Genomic DNA, 20,257 nt, shown 5'->3' with positions numbered 1-20,257 from the left:
GCCTGAGCTTTGTGTCCTCCTCAACAATCCCTCCCTCAGCCACTGGACTCGAGTCATTCCCATCAAAGCCGCTGAGTTTTGGGAGGTGCAGCACTCACGGATGTACACCAGCTGCTTGCACAGTCCCACTACATCTGTGAGGAAAATTGGGAATTTTCCAATGTGCTGGGTTTAAAATCCAGCAGAACTGCAGGTGGATTTGCTGACAGAAAGGAATGATTCAGTCGACAGCACCACTCAGTGCTTGGGTGAATTTTACCCCTGCTTCCAAGATTGTGGAAAAGAACAGAAAGGGAAAAGATATTTAATTAAATTGTCTTTGAGGGAAAGATTTTGAAATAAACCCCGTTCTTTGTAATGCAGTAGCATTGAGCTGCCTCAGCTCTGCCAAAGAAAACATGACAAAAATTCCATCCTGTGACTCCGTCCAGTGCGGGGTCTGAGCCCTCGGGGAGACAGCTCTTCCAGGAAGCAAATTGCATTTTCCTAACGGAAAATAAACACGATGCAAGCCGTGCCACTCCAAGAGCAGCAGGCATCACATTTTCATCTTCCCAAGCAATAATTTATGAGGCAGCCGCTGCGCTGCCTCCTGCCAAGACAAGTCCGGGAGACGCTGCAGGGAGCTCTGGTGAAGTCATTGTGCTCTTCCGAGATAGCCTCATCTTCCTGAAGGATGAAAAGACACCCAGTTCACAGCTCATTTTTAGCAGCCCTGTTAGTGAAGTGCTTATTAACGACTTCGCGTTTGCGTGTATTTCCCCTCAATTTTAACTGTGCTTTTGCAACTGCCGAGTGCTCAGGGCAGCTCGAAATTCCCTGGAAAAGGCTCAGAGTTGCCCCAAAGAGCACCGTGTGCTCTTTCCTTTATCCTGCTGCCTGCCACGCGCTTCCTGGCTCCAGAATGAGTTGTCTCCCTAAATCCACTGCCCTCGGAGCGTGTAATCCGTATTAGCCTCGCTCGGTGACAGTGCCCCGGTGCTGCCCGGCCCCGCTGGCCGCGGCAGCGTTATTAATGCACTTTGTGGGCACAAAGCTAACCTGGATTAACTTGCTTGCTGACTTAAACGGATTGGTTTGTGAGCAGCTGCCCAGATCTGCAGCCTCTGCTTTCCCTGCAGCAGCACTGCGTGCCTGCAGGCGAGATTCCAGCGTTAAAGCAAAGCTGCAAATCATCAATTCCGGAAATTCAGACTCACTTTCTGAACTGTCACCTGAAATCCCAAGGGATGACGGTGAGCTGAGGTGGTGGGAACAGGAGGTTTGGTGAACAGGAGGGATGGAGGGAGGACTCACAAAGCCCTTTTTGAGGGATGAGTGGTTTTGCCCGTTTTTGTGGGAAGACGTCACCGCCCAGGCACGAGTCACTGCTGCCATCAAAGCCCTGCCTGGGGCTCGCTCTCTCTTCCAAGAATTATTAGAGCTGTCCCAGAAGTGCTCACGGGGAGCACAAAAGGACAAGGAGGGGAATTTTAAGCAGTTGGAGGTCGATGTGTCTGCTCTCAATCCTGAAGGGAGGAATGGCAAAAGTGCTTGATAAGGAATAATGAATGGAAGGTGCTGCTGTGGGGAGGGAGGATCACACAGCTGAGGACAAGCTGTGGATGAGCTGTCGCTTTTCCAAAGGATTTGACTGAAGCTGCAGAACTGCAGGACATGAAATACCAATAATGCTGGGTGTTTAGGGGCAGAAATCCTCTGTATTGGGGAGTTTTTGGGTGATGTTTGCAGGAGTCACCGAGTTCTTTTATGTGTGAACCTGCGAGGTCATAGCAGGGCGATGACTCACGGGGTGAAATCACTGCCCGCAGTCGGAAAGCAAAGCGGTGTCAGGAGGCTCAGGAATGTAGAAACGGAAAAGCAGCAAAGGAATGCCGACGGTGGTGCCAGGGAGATCGATCCTTTGCCGGAGGAGTGACTAATTTTAAGCACTGATTTATTGTTTTTGTTTCCACGGAGCCTGGGGTTGGTGGCACCACCGGGATGAGTAATTACAGCAATTTGTGGCTTTGACAAACCCGTTGGGAGGCAGGGAGCGGTGAAGGCTGGAATGTTTGTTTTACAGGATGGGCTGCAGCTCCTGCCAGCACCCAGCCTTGCTCAACAGACCCCTGAGCTTTGGCTGCAGCCAGGCCCTGCATTGCAGGGAGCAGGGAAATGGGATTGTAGGGAATAAGGAGATAGAGGTGTAGGTGGATATTAGAGGGAGGTGAGAGAGCTGGAGAAGAGAAGGCTCCAGGGGGACCTTAGAGCTCCTTCCGGGGCCTAAAGGGCCTCCAGGAGAGCTGGAGAGGGACTTGGGACAAGGAATGGAGGGACAAGACACAGGGAATGCCTTCCCACTGCCAGAGGGCAGGGGTGGATGGGATACTGGGGAGGAATTGTTCCCTGTGAGGGTGGGGAGGGGCTGGGATGGAATTCCCAGAGAAGCTGTGGCTGCCCCTGGATCCCTGGCAGTGTCCAAGGCCAGGCTGGACAGGGATCCCCACCTGGGATAGTGGAACGTGTCCCTGCCCGTGCTTTCAGGTGGGCTGTAAGGTCCTTTCCTGCCCAGCCCATTCCTGTGGGATGTTTCTCTGGAGATGTGCAGGGCTGGCTGTGCTTCCCATGCCCTTGGCATCTCCAGCCCCTCCTCCCCAGCACCACCATCCCAAGGGATCCTTCCAGATCCCAGCCCTGTGCTCAAGGTGCAGCTTGGCAATTCCTGCTGGGAATGCCAGCACCGAGGGCTGTCACCCTGCAGCCCAGGGACCGTGTGGGGATGGGATTTATAGCCCAGCTGGCTCCTTCCCGTCTCTCCAGTGGGGAATACAGCCCTTGGACTTGGATGGGTTCATTTATTTCATGTTCTCCAAGTTTCAAAAGTCAATGTCCTTTGATTATGGTGAAGGGAATAAGCTTTCCATTTGATTTCCCCTTCCCAGTTATCTTTGCTTTGGTTATGGGCTGCTCCAGGTGAAAATCTCCAATGATTTGTTACTCGGGACAGGGGGAATCAGGAATGTGGTCAGAACCGGCTGCCTCTTCTCTCTCTGAGCATCAGTGTCTTCAAACATCACAATTCTTGATTAATTTCCAAATATAAGCCACTTCTGCAGTGCTGAAACTCTGGGGGGTCGCTGAATTTTGCTGGGACATAAAAAAAACCCCAGCTAAATCCATTCTGTGTTTTCCACCCAAAAAACCCCTAAAGTTATCAGGATGTGCACAATTTTCCCCTGATTTATTCTATACCTGGTATAAACTATATATAAACATATCATAGACTATTGTAGAATATCCTGAGCTGTATCTACAAGGATCATCAAAGTCCAGCTGTTGGCCTTGCACAGAACATCCCCAACAATTCCACTATAAAATTCCTACAGGCTGGAAGAAACTGCAGTTTTCGTTGTGCTTTTTTTTTCCCCTATTTTTCCCTATGCTTTTTTTTCCTCAAGCTGCTCTGCCTTCCTCATTTTCAGCAGCTTTAAATGACTGAAAAGAAGTAGGAAAGCACAATTTCCATGATTTTGCTGTGGGATTATTCCACATGGAATTTTGCAGGGAACCCATAATTCTGCCCATCCTCCAAGGCAGATAAGCTGAGCAAGTCCTCTCTGCTCCATCTTTAATTTCCCTGTTGTCAGACATACCTGGATGCTGCAAATACTCCTTGCCAAAGGCAGACACTTCCACAGATTTTTTGGTTTTGCTGCAGAGCTTGTTTTGGGGCCAAAAGTTGTTTATCTCCCTGGGTGTCTTTAAGGGGTTGTCAAACGTGGTGTTCCCTCCCTGTTCCCCATCTGTGCCTGATCCTTTCCCACAGGGAGCAGAGGCAATGCTCATGGAAGTTCCTGTGCTTTAGTGGGGCTTTTTTAAGATGAGATGGGGTGAAATCCTGCAAAGAGAACAAACCTAGCTCTGGGTGCTCAGAGCACATTCTGTGAGCTCTGAACTGGCTCAGGCGAGGTCAGTGAGCCGAGTGCCTTAATCACAGCTAAGCTAATTAATTACAAGCTTCTAAGGCAGTTTTCTCTGCACTTTGAGGAGCAGCTCTGCTTGAGGGGATAATCCCCTGGGGAAGGTTCTCTCTGGAGCTTTACCCTGCTCAGGGATAGCCCCGTGGTTTGGCTGGAGCCGGGGCAGCCTGGCTGCTCTTTCGCAGGGAGGACAGGACCTGATCCCCGTGTGTTCCAGGGCAGTGACAGGAGCTGTGTTTCTGCTGCAGGTGCATGTTACTACGATGCCAACCAGTCCATGTACGTGTTCGGGGGCTGCACCCAGAGCAGCTGCAACGCCGCCTTCAACGACCTCTGGAGGCTCGACCTCAACAGCAAGGAGTGGATCCGGCCGCTGGCATCAGGTGAGCTCTGCCGCTCCTCATCGCTCATCCCCACGCTGCCTGCTCGGGTTTGCTGTTTCTGTGTGTGTTTGAGCTTTGTCCCGCCGGGGTTTGGGTTGTGTCCTGGAGAAATGTGGGGTTGGCGGCAGAATCCGTGTCTGCAGCACCGCCTCGGGTGGGTTCTCTCGGGAGCAGCTGCTCCCTGCTGGTTCCTGCTGTGCAGGAGGAGGGACACGTGCTGTGGCCACCAGAGCCTGCGTTGATGAGGCTGAGAAAATCGGGATGGTTCAGCCTGGAGGAGGCTGAGAAAATCAGGATTGTTCGGCCTGGAGAAGGCTAAGAAAATTGCGGTGGTTCAGCCTGGAGAAGACTGAGAGAGTTGGGATTGTTCAGCCTGGAGAAGGCTGAGAAATTGGGATTGTTCAGTTTGGAGAAGAGAAGGCTCCAGGCAGACCTTAGTGCCCCTTCCAGGGCCTAAAGGGGTTCCAGGAGAGCTGGAGAGGGGCTTGGGACAAGGGCCTGGAGTGCCAGGACAAGGGGGAATGGCTTCCCACTGCCAGAGGGCAGGGATGGATGGGATATTAGGAAGGAATTGCTCCCTGTGAGGGTTATGAGGCCCTGGCACAGGGTGCCCAGAGCAGCTGTGGCTGCTTCATCCCTGGAAGTGTCCAAGGCCAGACTGGACAGGGCTTGGAGCAGCCTGGGACAGTGGCAGGTGTCCCTGCCCATGGCAGGGGTGGCACTGGGTGGTGTTTAAGGTCCTGTTCCGTGATTCCATGGTAAGAGTCATTGTCCCAAAGCTGAGATTTTCTTTGCTCATTGCAGTGGCTCCCACTGCAGGTATTTTGGGGAGTGGAGCAGACAAGCCCGTGCAGGTGGGAGAGCGTGGGAACGCAGGTTTGTTCCTGCTGTCCAGGCACCCTCAGCCGGGCAGGAAAACACCACAGATTATTTCCCACACTGGTTTTGTGCTGAAAATGTCGCCCACGACAGGTTTTTTTTCCCTTTTAATTTCTCAATTCCACTAAAATAACTTTGAGGAAAGCAGAAGAATTGGGGGAAGCTCTTGGGGCAGGGGGGGAAATCAGTGTTAAAGCAGCTGTTTTGGCAGAAGGAGGAAGGAGAAAAGGAGCTCAGCATCCACCAGCATTCCTTGTTGGGCACAGAATTCCCTCTGTCATGGGCTCTAAGTACTGCTCAGATATTTTTTAAAGTATTTTCTTGTCTGGCACTTGAAGTCCTCCAAAATCCAGATGTTTCTGCTTGCTGGTGTCAGCTGGGAATCTCCAGCTTTGAACACCTCACTTGGTGCTTGGATATCCATCCACACTTGCCTTCACGTTCTGATTTTCGTGTCACACAACCCCTGAGTGATTCCCACAGGGGAAAATTAAGGAGTCGTGGATTTAAATGGGAGGACAAAACAAACACTGCCCAGCTCTGCTGTCCCTCCTTCCCTGCCGGAGCGCTCTCGCTGTGCTCTGGGTTGCAGAGGAGCAGCATAAACAGGATACTGTGCTCTCCAGCCCTCTGCTCTGCCCAGGCCACCAATTCCTGCAGCCAGGGAGCTCTTCCGTCACGCTGAATGCAGGGCACGACTCGGAGCCAGCCCTGCTCCAGCCCTGTGTCCCACAGAGCTGCCTTCCCACTGCCCTGCTGACAAATAGCTCGCGAAAGAACGAGTCCTGTGGGAATGCATGTCGGGGTGAAGTCCCACGGGAAGATCCCCCGAGGAAATATTCCTGCATGCTGTCATGAGCGAGATGGGATCGCAACTGAAACTGGAGGCACGGAGCAGGGATTGTTCCTGGTTTTCCGAAGGGATGAGTCACCCACGGTGGGATCCACACAGGGCTCCTGCTGTTCCTCTGGGTGCCCTTAACCAGAGCTTGGCACCGGCTGCCTGGGAAAGAAGAGTGGCTGGAGGGGGCAAAAGCAGGGAGCTTTGAAATCCTGGGATGTAAATAAGGCAGGAGGGTTTTTTTAAAAAAAACCAACAGAAGAGTTGACATTGATTGATTACCACTTACTGTGTGTGCAGGCTAATTGCCGTGGAGGAGTTCCCACACCTGCCCCACAGATTCCAGAGCTCTGGAATAAGACCCTGGCTCTTTCCCAAGGCCAGGTCCTGCTCTAAGAGGTTCCCTCACACTCCACGTGTGTCTTCATTAAGCATCTTCTCTAACGAGCCCTGGGCAGGGAATGAGAGCACAGTGTCTTGGGCACAGCTTGGACACAATTTCATCCCTTTCTGAGATGCTTTTCCAGGAGAAAACACCTTTTTGTTGTTGTTATTGTTTGTTCCTACCTGTTTTCATCCGGGTTTTCTGGCTCCCAGGCATGAGATGACATCAGAGCTGGATAATTCCCCTCCAGCCTGAGCTGCTTCATCTGAGAGTAAATATTTAGCCTTCAAAGAAGTAATTGGCTTGGGTTTCTTTAGTCTCAGAGACGGAGGAGGAAGATAATTACTTCAAAAAACCCTAATTTTTGAGGTTTCAAAGTATTTTTTTGCTTAGATCCGAAAGAATGGCTTTGACATGTGACTGATGAGGCTGGAGCAGCACAATAGAGTTAGTGCCTGGCTCTTCTGGAGAGCTTTTGGTGGGGTTTGAAGCTCTGGAAAGGAGGGTGGCAGGCAGCAGGATCTCTATTTTAGGAAGGTGCTTCCCATCTCTTCTCCCTCGAGCTCTCCTGGCCATTGTGGAGCTGCTTCCCACCCCTTCCACTCCCACACAGGATCTTGCTGGAGCAGGAGAGGGATAATTAGCAGCCCCACGTGTGGGAAGCTGCAGTGCTGTCCCGGGGTAGGTGGTCCTGGGGGGGCAGGGGCCTTTTCCATGTGTTGAAGATGCTTTTCTTGCCCTCACTTGCACAGTTAATCCGGGCAGTGGTTGGGATTTGAGGGGATCCTGATGGAACACTGGCTTCTGCTGGAAGCTGTTGATCCACCTGGAGGGAGGGCGAGGCCCCAGTCCTGTGAGTCCAGCAGGAGCACACTGGTTCCAGTGGTGATAGTCCCTGGTACTCCCCAAAAATGGGCTGGAACCGCCAGGAAAGAAACCAAACCCCATTTGAAACAGAGACTCCCAGGACTTTCAGTACCTGGAGGGGCTCCAAGAATGCTGGAGATGGACTCTGGACAAGGGCCTGGAATGCCAGGACAAGGGAATGGCTTCCCACTGCCAGAGGGCAGGGTCAGATGGTATTGGGAAGGAATTGTTCTCTGTGAGGATGATGAGGCTCTGGCACAGGGTGTCCAGACAAGCTGTGGCTGATTCCTGGAAGTGTCCGAGGCCAGGTTGGACAGGGCTTGGAGCAACCTGGGACAGTGGAAGGTGTCTCTGCCCATGGCAGGGGTGGCACTGGATGGGATTTAAGGTCCTTCCAACCCAAACCATTCCATGATTTTGTGACTTGATGCAATGGGAGCTTCAGGGGTTCGTGGTGAGGCCTTTGCTGATGCCTGGACTTGGCTGAGCCAGGATTCATCCCAGATCTGCTGCCCTTTCCTGTTTCCGTGCAGGTCTGTGAAACATTCCTGGGGAGATCCCATCCATCCCTGTGCAAGGGAAGCTGCTGGAAGGCTCTGGGAGAAGCCCCAGGTGCTTTTCCACCATCTGAGCCTCCTGTCTCTGCCATCCTGCAGGAATCATTTACAGGCAGGGTCAGGAGTGTGTCCCCAGGTAGTTTTCCTGCTGCCCTGCCAGGGCTATTTCCGACTGCCTTTCTGCAGACTTTGTCCTTCCCTGGGTTTCTTGGTTCCAGTTCCTCAGGAGTCCTTGGCCAGAGGCACTTGGCCTCTCTCAGCCAGAACCACACCGGAAAATGCCTTTTTTAATGAGAGAGAAAAAGGCCAGGAGTTTTGCCTGTGCTCCCAGGGGCTCATGGCACAGAGGTGAAAAGCTTTTCCCTTTAAAACTGAGCCTATTGTGCTTACAAAGTCAGGAATGGTGCTGGAAAGGCCAGGGCTTTGCAGGGAGAGGAATTCCAGCTGATGTCCTACCGGATCTGCACATCCTTCTCTTGTTTCTTTTTTGTCATCCCCCTTTTGCTCCCACCTTCCCTGTAGCTGCCTGGGAAGAGCCAGTGTCCCTTGTCCCAGTGTGTTTTCCCACTGCCAGGCTGTGATATCCCTCTCTGATATCAAAGGAGTTCAGGAGCCTCGAGGCTCTGCTTTTCCTGTCCTGGGAGGAGACTCCTGGTGCTGCTGCCCTGGGCCACCCTTCAGCCACCAAGGAAACCTCGCCAGGACTCCTCTCCCGGTGTTTTCTCTCCCTGCAGTCACGCTGGGGAGATGGGAAAGCTCCTCAGGATTTCGGGATCAAACCAGGCTTGGAGGCAGAACTCCTTTGTGTGGTGCTTTGATCCTCTCTGTCCTCACCTCAGGCCGTGGCTGATCCTCCCTTCTGCTCCAGCCTGGCAGTGAGCAGAGACCTCCAGCCCGAAGTTTGTGCTTAAACCTCCTGGGTGGCCTCAAAACCCCTGTGCCCGTGGCTCCTGAGCTCAGCTCTTCCCCAGCGTCTGTGCTGTGAGTGGGAGTCGCTGGAGCTGGAGGATCAGGTTTCCCTTTGTGACTGAAGGTGCCTTTGATGGTGTTGTGTCAACACAAGCAGCAGCCCGAAGGAGGCAGGAGAGACTCGGGAGAGACTCCTGGTGTCAGATGTGGTCCTGATGGAGAAACCTCGTGGAGCAGAGAGGTTTGGCCTTGACAAAGCTGTGCAAAAACCTTGCCCCGAGCTAAGAAGCCCAGCCTTGTTTCCATGACCCCCTTCTACAAAACAGTGGCGAGTTTCCAAAACAATTTTCCTAACAGTTGCTGGAGTTTCGTGGTGCTGGTCCTGCTCCGGAGTGAATTCCTTGGCTGGGATCTCCAGCTTTGGGAGCTTTGTGGAGCTGAAGGGACATACAGGGAAGGACTGGGCTTCCCAAGGAAGAGAGATGGTGGTGGATCCTGCAAGATCCCACGGGATCCAGTGCCCCACAGTGACTCAGGGAATGAATCCCACTGGGACAGGACCAGGGCTGTCCAAGGGCTCTGAGGAGTAAACAGAGGTGGTGGAATAGTGGCAAGCTCCTCGTGTGTGGATTTAAACCCATTTTGACTGAGGATTGTGTAGCTTGTTCAGTCCTTGGTTGTGTTTTGCATCTGCTCTGTCCAGTTCTGGGCCACTCCACTCAGGAGGGACATGGAGGGGCTGGAGAGTGTCCAGGGAAGGGAACGGAGCTGGGAAGGGTCTGGTGCACCAGGAGCAGCTGAGGGAGCTGGGAAAGGAGCTCAGCCTGGAGAAAAGGAGGCTCAAGGGGACCTTCTGGCTCTGCACAACTCCCTGACAGGAGGGGACAGCCAGAGGGGTCAGGCTGTGCTCCAGGGAACAGGGACAGGAGGAGAGGGAAAAGCCCAGGCTGGGCCAGGGGAGGCTCAGGGGGGATATCAGGAGGAATTTCTTCATGGAGAGGGAGGTCAGGCCTTGGCAGGAGCTGCCCAGGGAAGTTTGCAGTCTCCATCCCTTGAGGTGTCCAAGGAAGGCCTGGATGTGGCACTGAGTGCTCTGGGCTGGGGACAAGGTGGGCATTGGGCACAGGGTGGACTTGATGATCCTGGAGGGCTTTTCCAGCCTCAGTGATTCTGGGATTCTTTCACCTGAAGAGCAGAAACTGAGATGCTCTGCCCTGACCCCAAACTGCAGCTCTGGTCCCCTTGCAGTCGTTCCCCTCACAGAGATCCCAGGCACAGCCTTGCTTTGGGTATTAAAAACCTCCCAAAATCCTGACATGACTAAAATCATGGCTGCGGGATTTCCTTGGTGTCCCCTGGTGCCTCTGGCCTTCTCCTGGTGCCCAAAAGCCCAATTTGGTTGGAGGCAAACCTCCATTTTACAAAAAGCTCAGGATCACCTTGAGCCCAGCAAAGCCGTGTGGTCACTGTGGGCCTCCTGAGAACCCAGAGGATCCAAAAGCTGATTCCTGGCACAGAATAACATCTCTAATTATGACTGAATGCCTGAGCCTCCAAAGTGGAGCAGGTTAATGGGATAGATGGAAATCCCCCATGCTGTGAGCTGTCTTTCTGCTGTCGTGGTGAGCAGAAAGAAAGGAAAGCTTTTTTCACCTCTTTTCCTGATCTGAGTTGTTTTTCCCTCATTGCCTTTTGACTTTGGTTCCTGCCTCTGCAGAGCTAGAACATTGAATTTATCCTCAAAAAAACCATGGCTTTTCCTCCACCATCCAAATGCTCTGGGAGTCCTCAAGCTCAGAGGGACTTGACCCCCCTGGAAGCTCAGCTTTGATCCTGGGAGTCTCCTGCTTGCAGCTTCCTTATCCTGCACCTGATTTCTTCCTTATCACACACCCAATTTCCTCCTGATCACACACCTAAATTCTTCCTTACCCACCCCTCATTTCTTCCTCATCCCACCCTTCATTTCTGCCCTTCTGGAACAAAACCAGGACTTTCCAGGCTTTGTTCCCTGCCACCCTTTGGAACAGACCAGTCGCAGTACAGGTTGCTTGGAATTGCTTTCTCCAGTTTAAACATATTGATTTTTTTTTCCTCCTTTTTTTGGGCTCACAGCTTTCCAAGGAGGTGAGTGACCACTCCTGCCAAGCCTTTTGACAGGCAAACCCTCCAGCAATATCCCTGGATTTTTTGGGGTTCATTCCTGCCCTTGCAGAGGGCAGACTGGCAGCTCCTAGGTGGGAGCAGGGCTGTTCCCAGCCCCTGGATCTATCTTAGCCAGGCAGCCCCAACCTTCATTTCTTCCTCTCTTTGCCTGGGTGGTTTTGCAGAATGTCTTTGATGGCATTGGTGCTGTTCAATATGAAGTATCTCAAGGGCAAGAGATGAAAAATCAACCCAAATCAAGTGAAGCCTTTTTTTTTTTTTTCTCCGTCAGCTGCCGCCTGGTTGGGAAGGTGCTGCTGAGGGCTGGTTTCCAGGAGATTAATCCATGGGTTTAGGTTTCCAACACTCACCTCCCCTCCCTTTGATTTGCTAGGCTCTGTCCTCCTCCAGCTCGTGGCCTCTCTGGCTGTGTTTAACCTCTGGAAGCTTTTTGTTGTCTGGATCCAAATGACTTTTTGTTGTGTGGATCCAAATGACTTTTTGTTGTGTGGATCCATCCTTGGATGGCCACCCTGGCATGGATCAGCCCAGGGACACACAGGTACAAAACCCTGTGCAAATCCAGCAAATCTGCTGGTTGCAGGGATTTATCCTGCAAGTGCCTTCCCTGAGCTGGCTGGAAAAACCAAAAGATTCCTCTCTTCTTCCCGGAGGTCTGTGGGGCTCCTGGAGACTTCCTGCGTGGGAATCTGCTCCCTACAAATAAAGACACCTTCTCAGAGAGCCTGCTGGGGTGAAGGGCTTTGCACCTGAAGCATTGAGTGGTCAGGGGTCAGTGCCACTACCGGGGGGGAGAAAACATTCCTGTGCCTCCCATTCCTGAATCCCACATTCCTCCCTCCCCCTGACCCTACCTGGCTGCATCCTGCCCCTCCCTCCAGCTGGCAGTGCCTTATCCTTATCAATGCCGTGTTCTCACTGCTTTTCCAGCGGCTCCCGATATCCGCCAAGGTCACAAAGTCACTCTGTGACTTCTTTCCCCTCCCGGAGGTGGAGGGGAGGGGGCAGAGTCAGTTCAGCCATTAGAATAAGGTGTGCCTGCTCCTCGGGATGCGCTGCCTCCCAGGAATTCAGTGCCGGAGGCGGCCGGGAATGGCTTTGAAGAAGCCAATCCACCTACAGGGAGGTGGGAATGTGCCCAGGACCTGGGGATGGCTCAGTCAGATGAGCTGCCACGGGGCTAGCAAAGGGGTTTTGCCCCCAGGCCAAAGCCACCGACACTTCCCCTCTCCTGTTGCCTGCTCTGCACCACAGGACCTGGAAGTTCAGCAAATTTTTATCCGTGGGCAAAACATGGGGGGAAAAACAGTCCCAGCTGTGGGAAATGGGCTGCCTGAGTCAGCAGGGCAGGGAGGCAGTGTCCGGCTGTAACACTCCCACAGGGAATGATCCCTCACCCTCTGGATGCCCTCCTGCCCTGCCTCAGACAGCTCAGCCTGACGTGGAGGAGTCATGTGGAAAGGGAATGCAGAGGGAAAAGCAGAGGAGGCTGGGAGAGGAGTGGCTGGGAGGGAAGTGGATGTTTCAGTGATGATCCGGTTCCCTCTTTCCTCAGTTCCTTTGGTTTCCCTCTTCCCTAAGTACAGGTTTGGGGCCTCACCTTGTTCTACTGGCAGGGACATCTTCCACTATCCCAGGCTGCTCCAAGCCATGTCCAACCTGACCTTGGACACTTCCAGGGATGAGTAGTAGTCACTCTTAGTAGTGCTAGTAGGTATTTAGTGGTGGTACCTGGTACTCCCTCCTCTGCCTTGGAAAGCTGGCACTCAGAGAACAATTTGCATTTTAATGATCCCAAAGTGCAGGTCTCTCATCTCTTACTATAACTCAAAATTAGGCTGCATTTTCCAAGAGGGTTTTTTTTCCTATCAGGATTTTTTTTTTCTTTTTCTCTGAAGCTTGATTTCCCAGCCCTGTGGACAATTTAATTTCTCGCTCGTCCGAGTTTGGTTGGAGCCGAGGAATTTGCGAACTGTGGCTCAGACAGCATCTCCAATTTATTTCCTTTTCAGGAAAAAGGCGCCAAAGCCCGGAGACACCCACGGGGTTGTTGACACTGGTGCTGTCTCACATCTCATGAACGCGTTGCACCCCAGAGGGAGCTGATCCCTCCTTCCTGAGGCGTGGGAGGCACCCAGGGGTGATGGTTTCCCTGGACACAAACTCCTTGATCGTTTTATAGCCAATTATTCCATTTTCTCTGGCAGCACCTTCCCTTCTGGGCAGGTGCATCCCTGTCCATTGAGGGTCTGTGGGATAAATCCCTGCTGTCCCATGGCTACACTGTCAGCTGGGAAGGAAAAATCCTGCTTTTCCTTCGGAAAGGTCCTGCTGGGAATTTTGGGCAGGCTGTGCTGACATCTATCGGCAAGAGCTCCTTCCAAGGCAGCCCAGCCTTTGCCTGGAGGACTCAATCCACCAGGATTACATGTGTAATACTCCGGATTGAGCCGGCAACGTTCCCTGGGCAGTTTAATCCATACCCAGCACGATGTGCCTTCCGAGCCTCTCCAAATCCTGGTGCTCCGTAGCCTGATTTTAATCTTTTCCCAAAGCATCTGCTGTGGAACTCTGAGAATTGGGCAGGCATGCGGAATGAGGGAGCACTCGCTCGTGCCTGTCTGCAGCCCAAAGGTGGATTGGGATTCCTGACATGAAATATTCAGTGAGTTTGGCGTTCTGGGCTGGAATTACCGGAATGAGGGAGAAAAGTGCTTTCCTGGCGTGGAGGGAGCGAAGTGCAGGAACTGATGGATTGGAAACAGGAGTAAAGGGGGAAGACAGCAAGGGAGGGGAGAGCAAAGAGCTGGACTGAATATCCCTTCATGTGCTGGGAATTTCTCGGGAAGATGATGGGTTTTCAGTAAATAACTGTTGTCCTTGCAGCAGATACTGGGAGGAGTAAAGCACTGGCTCTTCCCAGACTTTCTGCACTTCCTCTCTCTGACTGCATCCAGAAGGGCTGTGGATTCCCCATCCCTGTCCAGGGCCAGGTTGGGGCTTGGAGCAGCCTGGGATGGTGGAAAGTGTCCCTGCCCATGGCAGGGGGTGGAACGGGATGAGCTTTAAGGTCCCTTCATCCCAAACCATCCCAGGATTCTCTGGCTGTGCCCACAGGGTGCTCTTTAGAGGATAGCTGAGGTTTGGAGCCCCGTGGTAGCTGTAACCTCACCAAATTACACAGCAGCCATTTCCTGGAACACCACTCATTTTGGGATTCTCCGACGTCGGGGCGGCCACCGCCTCCCTCGCGCTGCGGGAAACGATCCGGGAGCGAAAAGTGCGGAGCTCAGCAGGGCTGGGACACATCCCCCGCTATCCCACAGCGACCTCCAGCCCTTCCCTGCCATCTGCCGCTGCTCAGGGCGCTGGGCATCCTATCCCGCAATTCCCATCTCTCCCTCTCCTCCCGGAGGGAAGACAAGCGGCAGGAGCTGCTCTGCCCTTTCTCTGGGAGCGCTGAGCTCTTTAATTGCACCCCGGCTGATCTGGGGAGGTGTCAGACTGTTAAATCGCCGGAGATGTCTGCGGGGCAGCGTCACTTCGGGGGGAATACAAACACGAGCGTGGAAGCAGGGAGAGGTGGATCCTTGGGATTCCACCCACGGAGAGAGGGAACGGCAGCTTTCGCAAGAGCAGCACCTCGTGGGGCCAAATCCACCTTTCCCAAAGGATGATTGCGAAGGGTGAGCTCACCCTGCGGAGCGCCCGGCTCCTCGGGGCGATGCTGCGGGGAGAGAGGCGCAGGGTGGATCCCAATAATAAAGCCTCTCCTGCAGCGTGAGGTGCGGGAATCGCAGCAATCCCCGGCCGGGGCTGTTGGGAGATAAGAGGCCGAGCCCGGAGCGTTCTGGCGCGGTTATCTCGGCACTGTTTGCTCAACTGCTGCATAAGGACATTTTTGCCAGGCATTAGCACAGAGTGACTCAGTAAATCCAGTTGCACAGGGTTCAGAGGGCACTGCCTCTCCTTCTGCACGCCTTTATCGGGGCGGCAGCACCTCAGAAACTCCGGGGTTAAAAAAATACCCACGGGGACCTTGCAAAAGCGTGGAGGTGACTGAGCCTCCCCCGGGGGGTTCTGCCTCCACCGCCCAGAGATTGCGAGAAACCAAAGCTTCGCTGCCATGCTGGGGTTTGACTGGGCTTGTACCACAGTCCCGTGTCACTGGAGGGTGGAAATCCCACACTGGGAACTCTCTCTGTGTGTCGACATCAGGGGGTTGGTGACGTGCCCCCCAAAATTAGAAATTAACTTGGGATGTTCCCCCCCCCCTTCCTTCCTGAGAGGTTATTTGTGCATGCAGAGGTTTTGTCTCGCTGCTGAGGAGACAAATCGGATCTTGTGCAGTTTTTCCTTAAAACTCCTGCAAAGCTGAATTCCTGTCTGCTTCCCAGCATGGAATTTGGGGTTTTTCTGGAAGGGAACACTAAATTGCCTGTGGTTTTGGTAAGGGAAAATGATACTTCGGTGGCATTTAAAGGCTCTAAGGTTTAGGCAGGCTCAGTCAAAACTGGTCTAGAACATGTTTGTAATCTCAATGCTCTGTTTTGGACATTTAGGGAATAAAAATGGGTGAATATCAGATGCTGGATCCGAGGCTGCTGAGCAGAGTCCTAAATGCTGGGTTTGACTTGGGGAATGAGCCAATGTGCAACAGGCCATGGGGTGTCTGCTCTTGGCAGAGGAGTTGTTATTTGGCATCTCCCAAATCCAGTGTTAGTGCTGGGATTGTTGGGATGCTCATCCTCTTCCAGCCTCTGGACTGCTGCTCAGCAGCTCGTCCTCTTCCCTTTGGGAAACCTGGCAGGGGTTTGGATGAATCTGCCGACTGCTATGGAAAAATCCCAGCTGGCCTGCAAAGCACAGGGATTGGTTATTTTTTCCTTCTCTGGTTTTGCTTCCAGTTGAAGGGGAAAGGTTTAGGGATTTCACACTGTCACACAAGTTTGGGATGGACCTTTGTGTTGGAATGTAATCAGGGTGATCCCTCGGCTGGGGTGCATGAGGGTTCTAGGTTGGAAGCTGGGATTTGAAATGCAGGTCCAGCCTAAAAGCTGGACTGCAAAACAGCCCCTGGATGCAGCTCTGCTGCTGCCTGAGTGTGGAAACACAAAAGTCCTGGTGGGCAGGGTTGGATCCAAGTTGGAACAACTCAGTGTACAAAACAGGCACCATCCTGCCTTGGAAAGAAGTGACCAGGGCCAGATTGGATGGGGCTTGGAGCAACCTGGGACAGTGGAAGGTGTCCATGCCCATGGCAGGGGTGGAACAGGATGAGCTTTAAGGTCCATTCCACCCCAAACCATTCCAGGATTGTTGTGAGCAGACAGCCCGAAGCCCTTCCCAGGGATGATTTCCTGTACCTTTGGAGTGCAGATTGCAGGTGGCTTTTGAACGTGGGAGCTTGAATTCCTTTGCACCTTGAAATCCATGGGGTGCTGGACCAGCTCCTTTTAATTTCTCAGATTTGAAACTGGACTAATGGTTTGGTTGTCCAGTTGTTCCCTGTAAATCCGGTGGTGATCAGCTCCCTGGAGAATCCACCAGATCCAGCAAAACCAGCTTCTGGTTGCAGCTCTCATCTCATGGGTCTCCAGAACTAAAATTCCCCAATATTTATCCCCTTGACACAACTCTTCCCATGTCTTCCCTTCCCCCCATGCTGGTGCAAACCCTTGGCCCTGCTCCAGCCCCTCCTGTAGAATATTCCCCCAAATCCCATCAACCTGAACCGATCCTCCCACCTGGGCAATCCCTACAAATATCCATTTTTGTTCCCCACTCCAGCTTTATTTTTGGAGTCTCTCGGGGCTGCACCTCCCGGAGGTGAAAGGCTGGGCTGGCACTGCGTGTCCCACATGCCCTTCCAGCCAGGCTTTTCCTTTGTTCTGCTAATCTCTGCGCGTGCGGCTCCGGTGGCTTTAGAGGGCTGGATAACCGGGCTTTAAAAACTGCTTATAAGGACAGATCCTACACAGATAAAACACCCAGAGCTCGTGTCGGGAGCGATCAGAGGCTGGCATTTCTTTTCCAAACATCCGTGGAAGCCGGAGATCTTTGGTTGGTTGGTTTTTTGGCTTTGCGAGCCAGGAAAATCCATCAGCTGGGAAAAAAATAGCTCAGCCCAGCTTTTAGCTCCTCATCCCGGCCGAAAGAACAGCGTCAGCTGGGCAGGGATGGAGCCTGCCGTGCTCAGGAGCAGTTAATTGTGCCATACCCTCGGCCTGCTTGGATCATTATCCCCGAGGAAAGATAACCTGGATGTTGGGCTGGATGGGGCGGGGAGCTGGGAAACGCAGCCGGCTCCCCACCGGGACCAGCGGGAACCAGCGCAATTAATTAACGAGGTTCTCATGGCTCCTCAGCCCGATCCGTGTGCGATCCCAGAGAGGATCCCGTGTGTTCCTGGGAGACTTGGAAAGGCCGCTCCCACATCCTGCAGAGGGCCCGGACTTTGAGCAGGTCCTCACGGGGCCCCAGCGCGTCCCTTTGATGTCCCTCTGTCCCGCATGCCTGAGTCCTGAGGTCACAGAGCTGCCGGTGCCTTCCCCATTCCGGCAGCTCCCTCGGGATGTTCCTGCCCTTCCCGAGGACCCAGCAGCTCTCCCCTGCTTTAGGGGTAAATAGTATTAATTCTCCAGATTTCCATGTGTTCCTTCTCCAGCACAAGGTCCTGGAGATGCTTGTGGTGCATCTCACTTGCAGAGAGCGCCCGCAGATATCCCAGTTTTGCAGCTGGAAGAGGCTTTGAAAGGCCAGCACATCTTTGACTTGTAAAATGCAGAGTTTTCCTGCACTGCAGAATGAAACTCAGCTCTTTTACATCCGTCCAATGTCCAATAACAGGCAAAGCTTCCTGAAAAACCGGGGCTGGCCTCTGCCCTGGGCTGTTTGCACAGCACTGACTCACTTGGGAATTGTCTCGGTGGCTGAGGCCGGGGTTGACCTTGAGGTTACAGCAGTGGGAGGGTGACTTTCCTCACTGCTCCATCCCAGACCTTTCCAAGCAAGGTGCCAATGTTTTTCCATCGTGGAATGACTCTAGCTACCCCTTTTTGTTTAAAAATAACCCGGTTTTAACCCTTGCACCTCATGGCATCCCTGGCAGAATCATCCAGCTGGGATTCACCAGCTTGGCTACAAATGTTTGATTGTGATGCCAGGTTTGGGAGAAAGACTTTCTGCACTGCTGGGGAATTATTTAGGCTGGAAACCTGCTGGTGTGGGTTAATGAATTGCACACATGGAATGAACCAGGAAAACTGGAATTCGGGAACAGAGAGTAACCAAATGTGACCCTTGCCGGCATCTCGTCCTCACAGAGACCTTGGTACAGCTCTGGCCACACATGACCCAGCATTAAGTGCTTCCTGCAGAGCTTTTTTCCCATTTTCCCCTCATCTCTATGTGGCTGAGAGCAGCAGAAAGCTTTGTCCCTGGGGAAGGACTCAGGGACACTGTGGCCATCTCACATCAGGCCAGGGGCTGCTTTTCGCTGTGCTCTTCCCTCCCCGCACCTGGAAACCATCGCCGTGGAATTGCTTCCCTCAGCTGCAACATCCCAAAGTAGCTGCTCCGGTTTCTTTTAAAAATAGTCTGTTCTGGGTGTCATTCCTTGCTAAAAATGTGTCTCCGAGTCCTGCTGGGACAGGGGAGGGGACAGAGGCCGGGCTGGAGCATCGGCTGTTTGGGAGAGGTGACGGTGCCGCCGTGGCCACGTGTGAGCCGTGCCCTTGAGCTGCCCTGCTCCCCGAGCCGGGCACGGAGCCGTGGGGCTGGGATGGGTGCTCGGGATTGTTTGGAAAGAGTGACTGCGGAGGTGGAGGAATGTGGGAAGGAGGATGCTCGGGGTCAGCCGGGATGGAGAGGCTTCTACTTTTCCTGGGAAGCAGCTCAACGCCTCACACAGCAGCAGGGTGGTGACACAGCGCCTCTGCCTCCTGGGGCAGGCAGGGATTGCAGTTTTGCAGCGGATCATGGATGTTGTCCTGACATAAATTCAAAGGGATAGAATCCTTTGATAGTTGCTCTTCCCAAGGGGTTCTTTGCATTGAGGCTGCTCCTGCTCCAAGCTGGTTAAGAACCATAAAATCCCAGAATGGTCTGGTTTGGAGGGACCTTAAAGCTCATCCCATTCCACCCCCTGCCATGGGCAGGGACACCTTCCACTATCCCAGGCTGCTCCAAGCCCTGTCCAGTCTGACCTTGGACACTCCCAGGGATGGGGCAGCCACAGCTTCTCAGGGATGTGGTGACCAGGGACCACAGGAGCTGCAATAGGTTGAGAGCTGAGCTCAGGAAAGCCCATGGGATACATGGAATTGTCTAAGCACAGCAAATCCCAACAGCACCGAGCCCAGGAGGTCACATTGTCCTTGTGCAAGTCCTGCTCAGGAGGCGCCTGTGGAACCTTTTGAACCTCAAACAAGCCACCCAGAAAGGTTTTCCATGACTTTCAGAGCAGCACTGCGTCCTGCAGACTCGAGGAATGACTTCATTCCCACCCCAAGCATTCAGGTCTTACTCCTCAGACCTGGGGTTCAGTGTGTGCCACCACTTGTGAGCACCCAACACATCTGCCATGAGCTCTGGAATTGTATCCCTTCTCCCTCCTTCCTTGGGGAGAGACGTTACGAGGTATTTGGAGGTAATTATTGCTTTTATTCGGCGCTAAAGCAATAATTTGAAGGGATATGCTGGAAAACCGGCAATTTCCTGCCAGTGAGTGACAGATGTTTTGCTGTGTTTGAGATGTGCTTTCAGGCTCCTACTAATTACCATGACACAAATTGGCAGGAGTTTTCTTCCCAGGCTCCCAGCTCTTATTTTGCCTTTTTTTTTTTCTGGTTTTTTTTCCTTTTTTTCTGTTATTTTCATTTTTTTGGAAAGGTAGAGCCTCTGCACTGTGATACTTCAGGAAGAAACAATGCAGAGTTTGGGGGCTTGGGTTCAATCGTGGTTTTCCTAACTTTTCCTCCATCCTTGCCAGGTTCCTACCCCTCTCCCAAGGCTGGGGCCACGCTGGTGGTCTACAAGGACTTGCTGGTGCTTTTTGGGGGGTGGACCCGGCCGAGCCCTTACCCCCTGCACCAGCCCGAGCGGTTCTTCGATGAGATCCACACGTACTCCCCCTCCAAAAACTGGTAAGAGCAGGCTTTGATCCTGGAAAAATTGCTCTGGAATGCAACTGGAGGAACTCCTGAGAAGCTGTGCATTGTCCTGGTTTCCCAGTTGTGTCTCTAATGCCATTTCTGAAACAAAAAAAAAGCCAAAAAGGCACACAAGGACAGCAGAGCTGAGGACGT

The 20,257-nt window shown here is 53.0% G+C and overlaps 1 protein-coding gene across 1 annotated transcript in view; it reads left to right on the top strand.

Moving 5' to 3' along the window:
* The window catches only part of FBXO42 (F-box protein 42), a 44,876-nt gene that overhangs the window by 18,943 nt on the left and 5,676 nt on the right, over positions 1–20,257 (top strand). The window contains exons 4-5 of the mRNA XM_085080251.1: positions 4,211–4,345; positions 19,942–20,095. Coding sequence (XP_084936377.1) covers positions 4,211–4,345; positions 19,942–20,095 — 289 coding nt within the window. The remainder of the gene's footprint in view (positions 1–4,210; positions 4,346–19,941; positions 20,096–20,257) is intronic.

This window comes from Lichenostomus cassidix, chromosome 21, assembly GCF_008360975.1.
Source record: "Lichenostomus cassidix isolate B80296 chromosome 21, HeHo_3.0, whole genome shotgun sequence".
NCBI classification, from domain to species: domain Eukaryota; kingdom Metazoa; phylum Chordata; class Aves; order Passeriformes; family Meliphagidae; genus Lichenostomus; species Lichenostomus cassidix.
The sequence above is the reverse complement of the archived record's forward strand: the minus strand, read 5'-3'. Positions and strand labels throughout refer to the sequence as shown.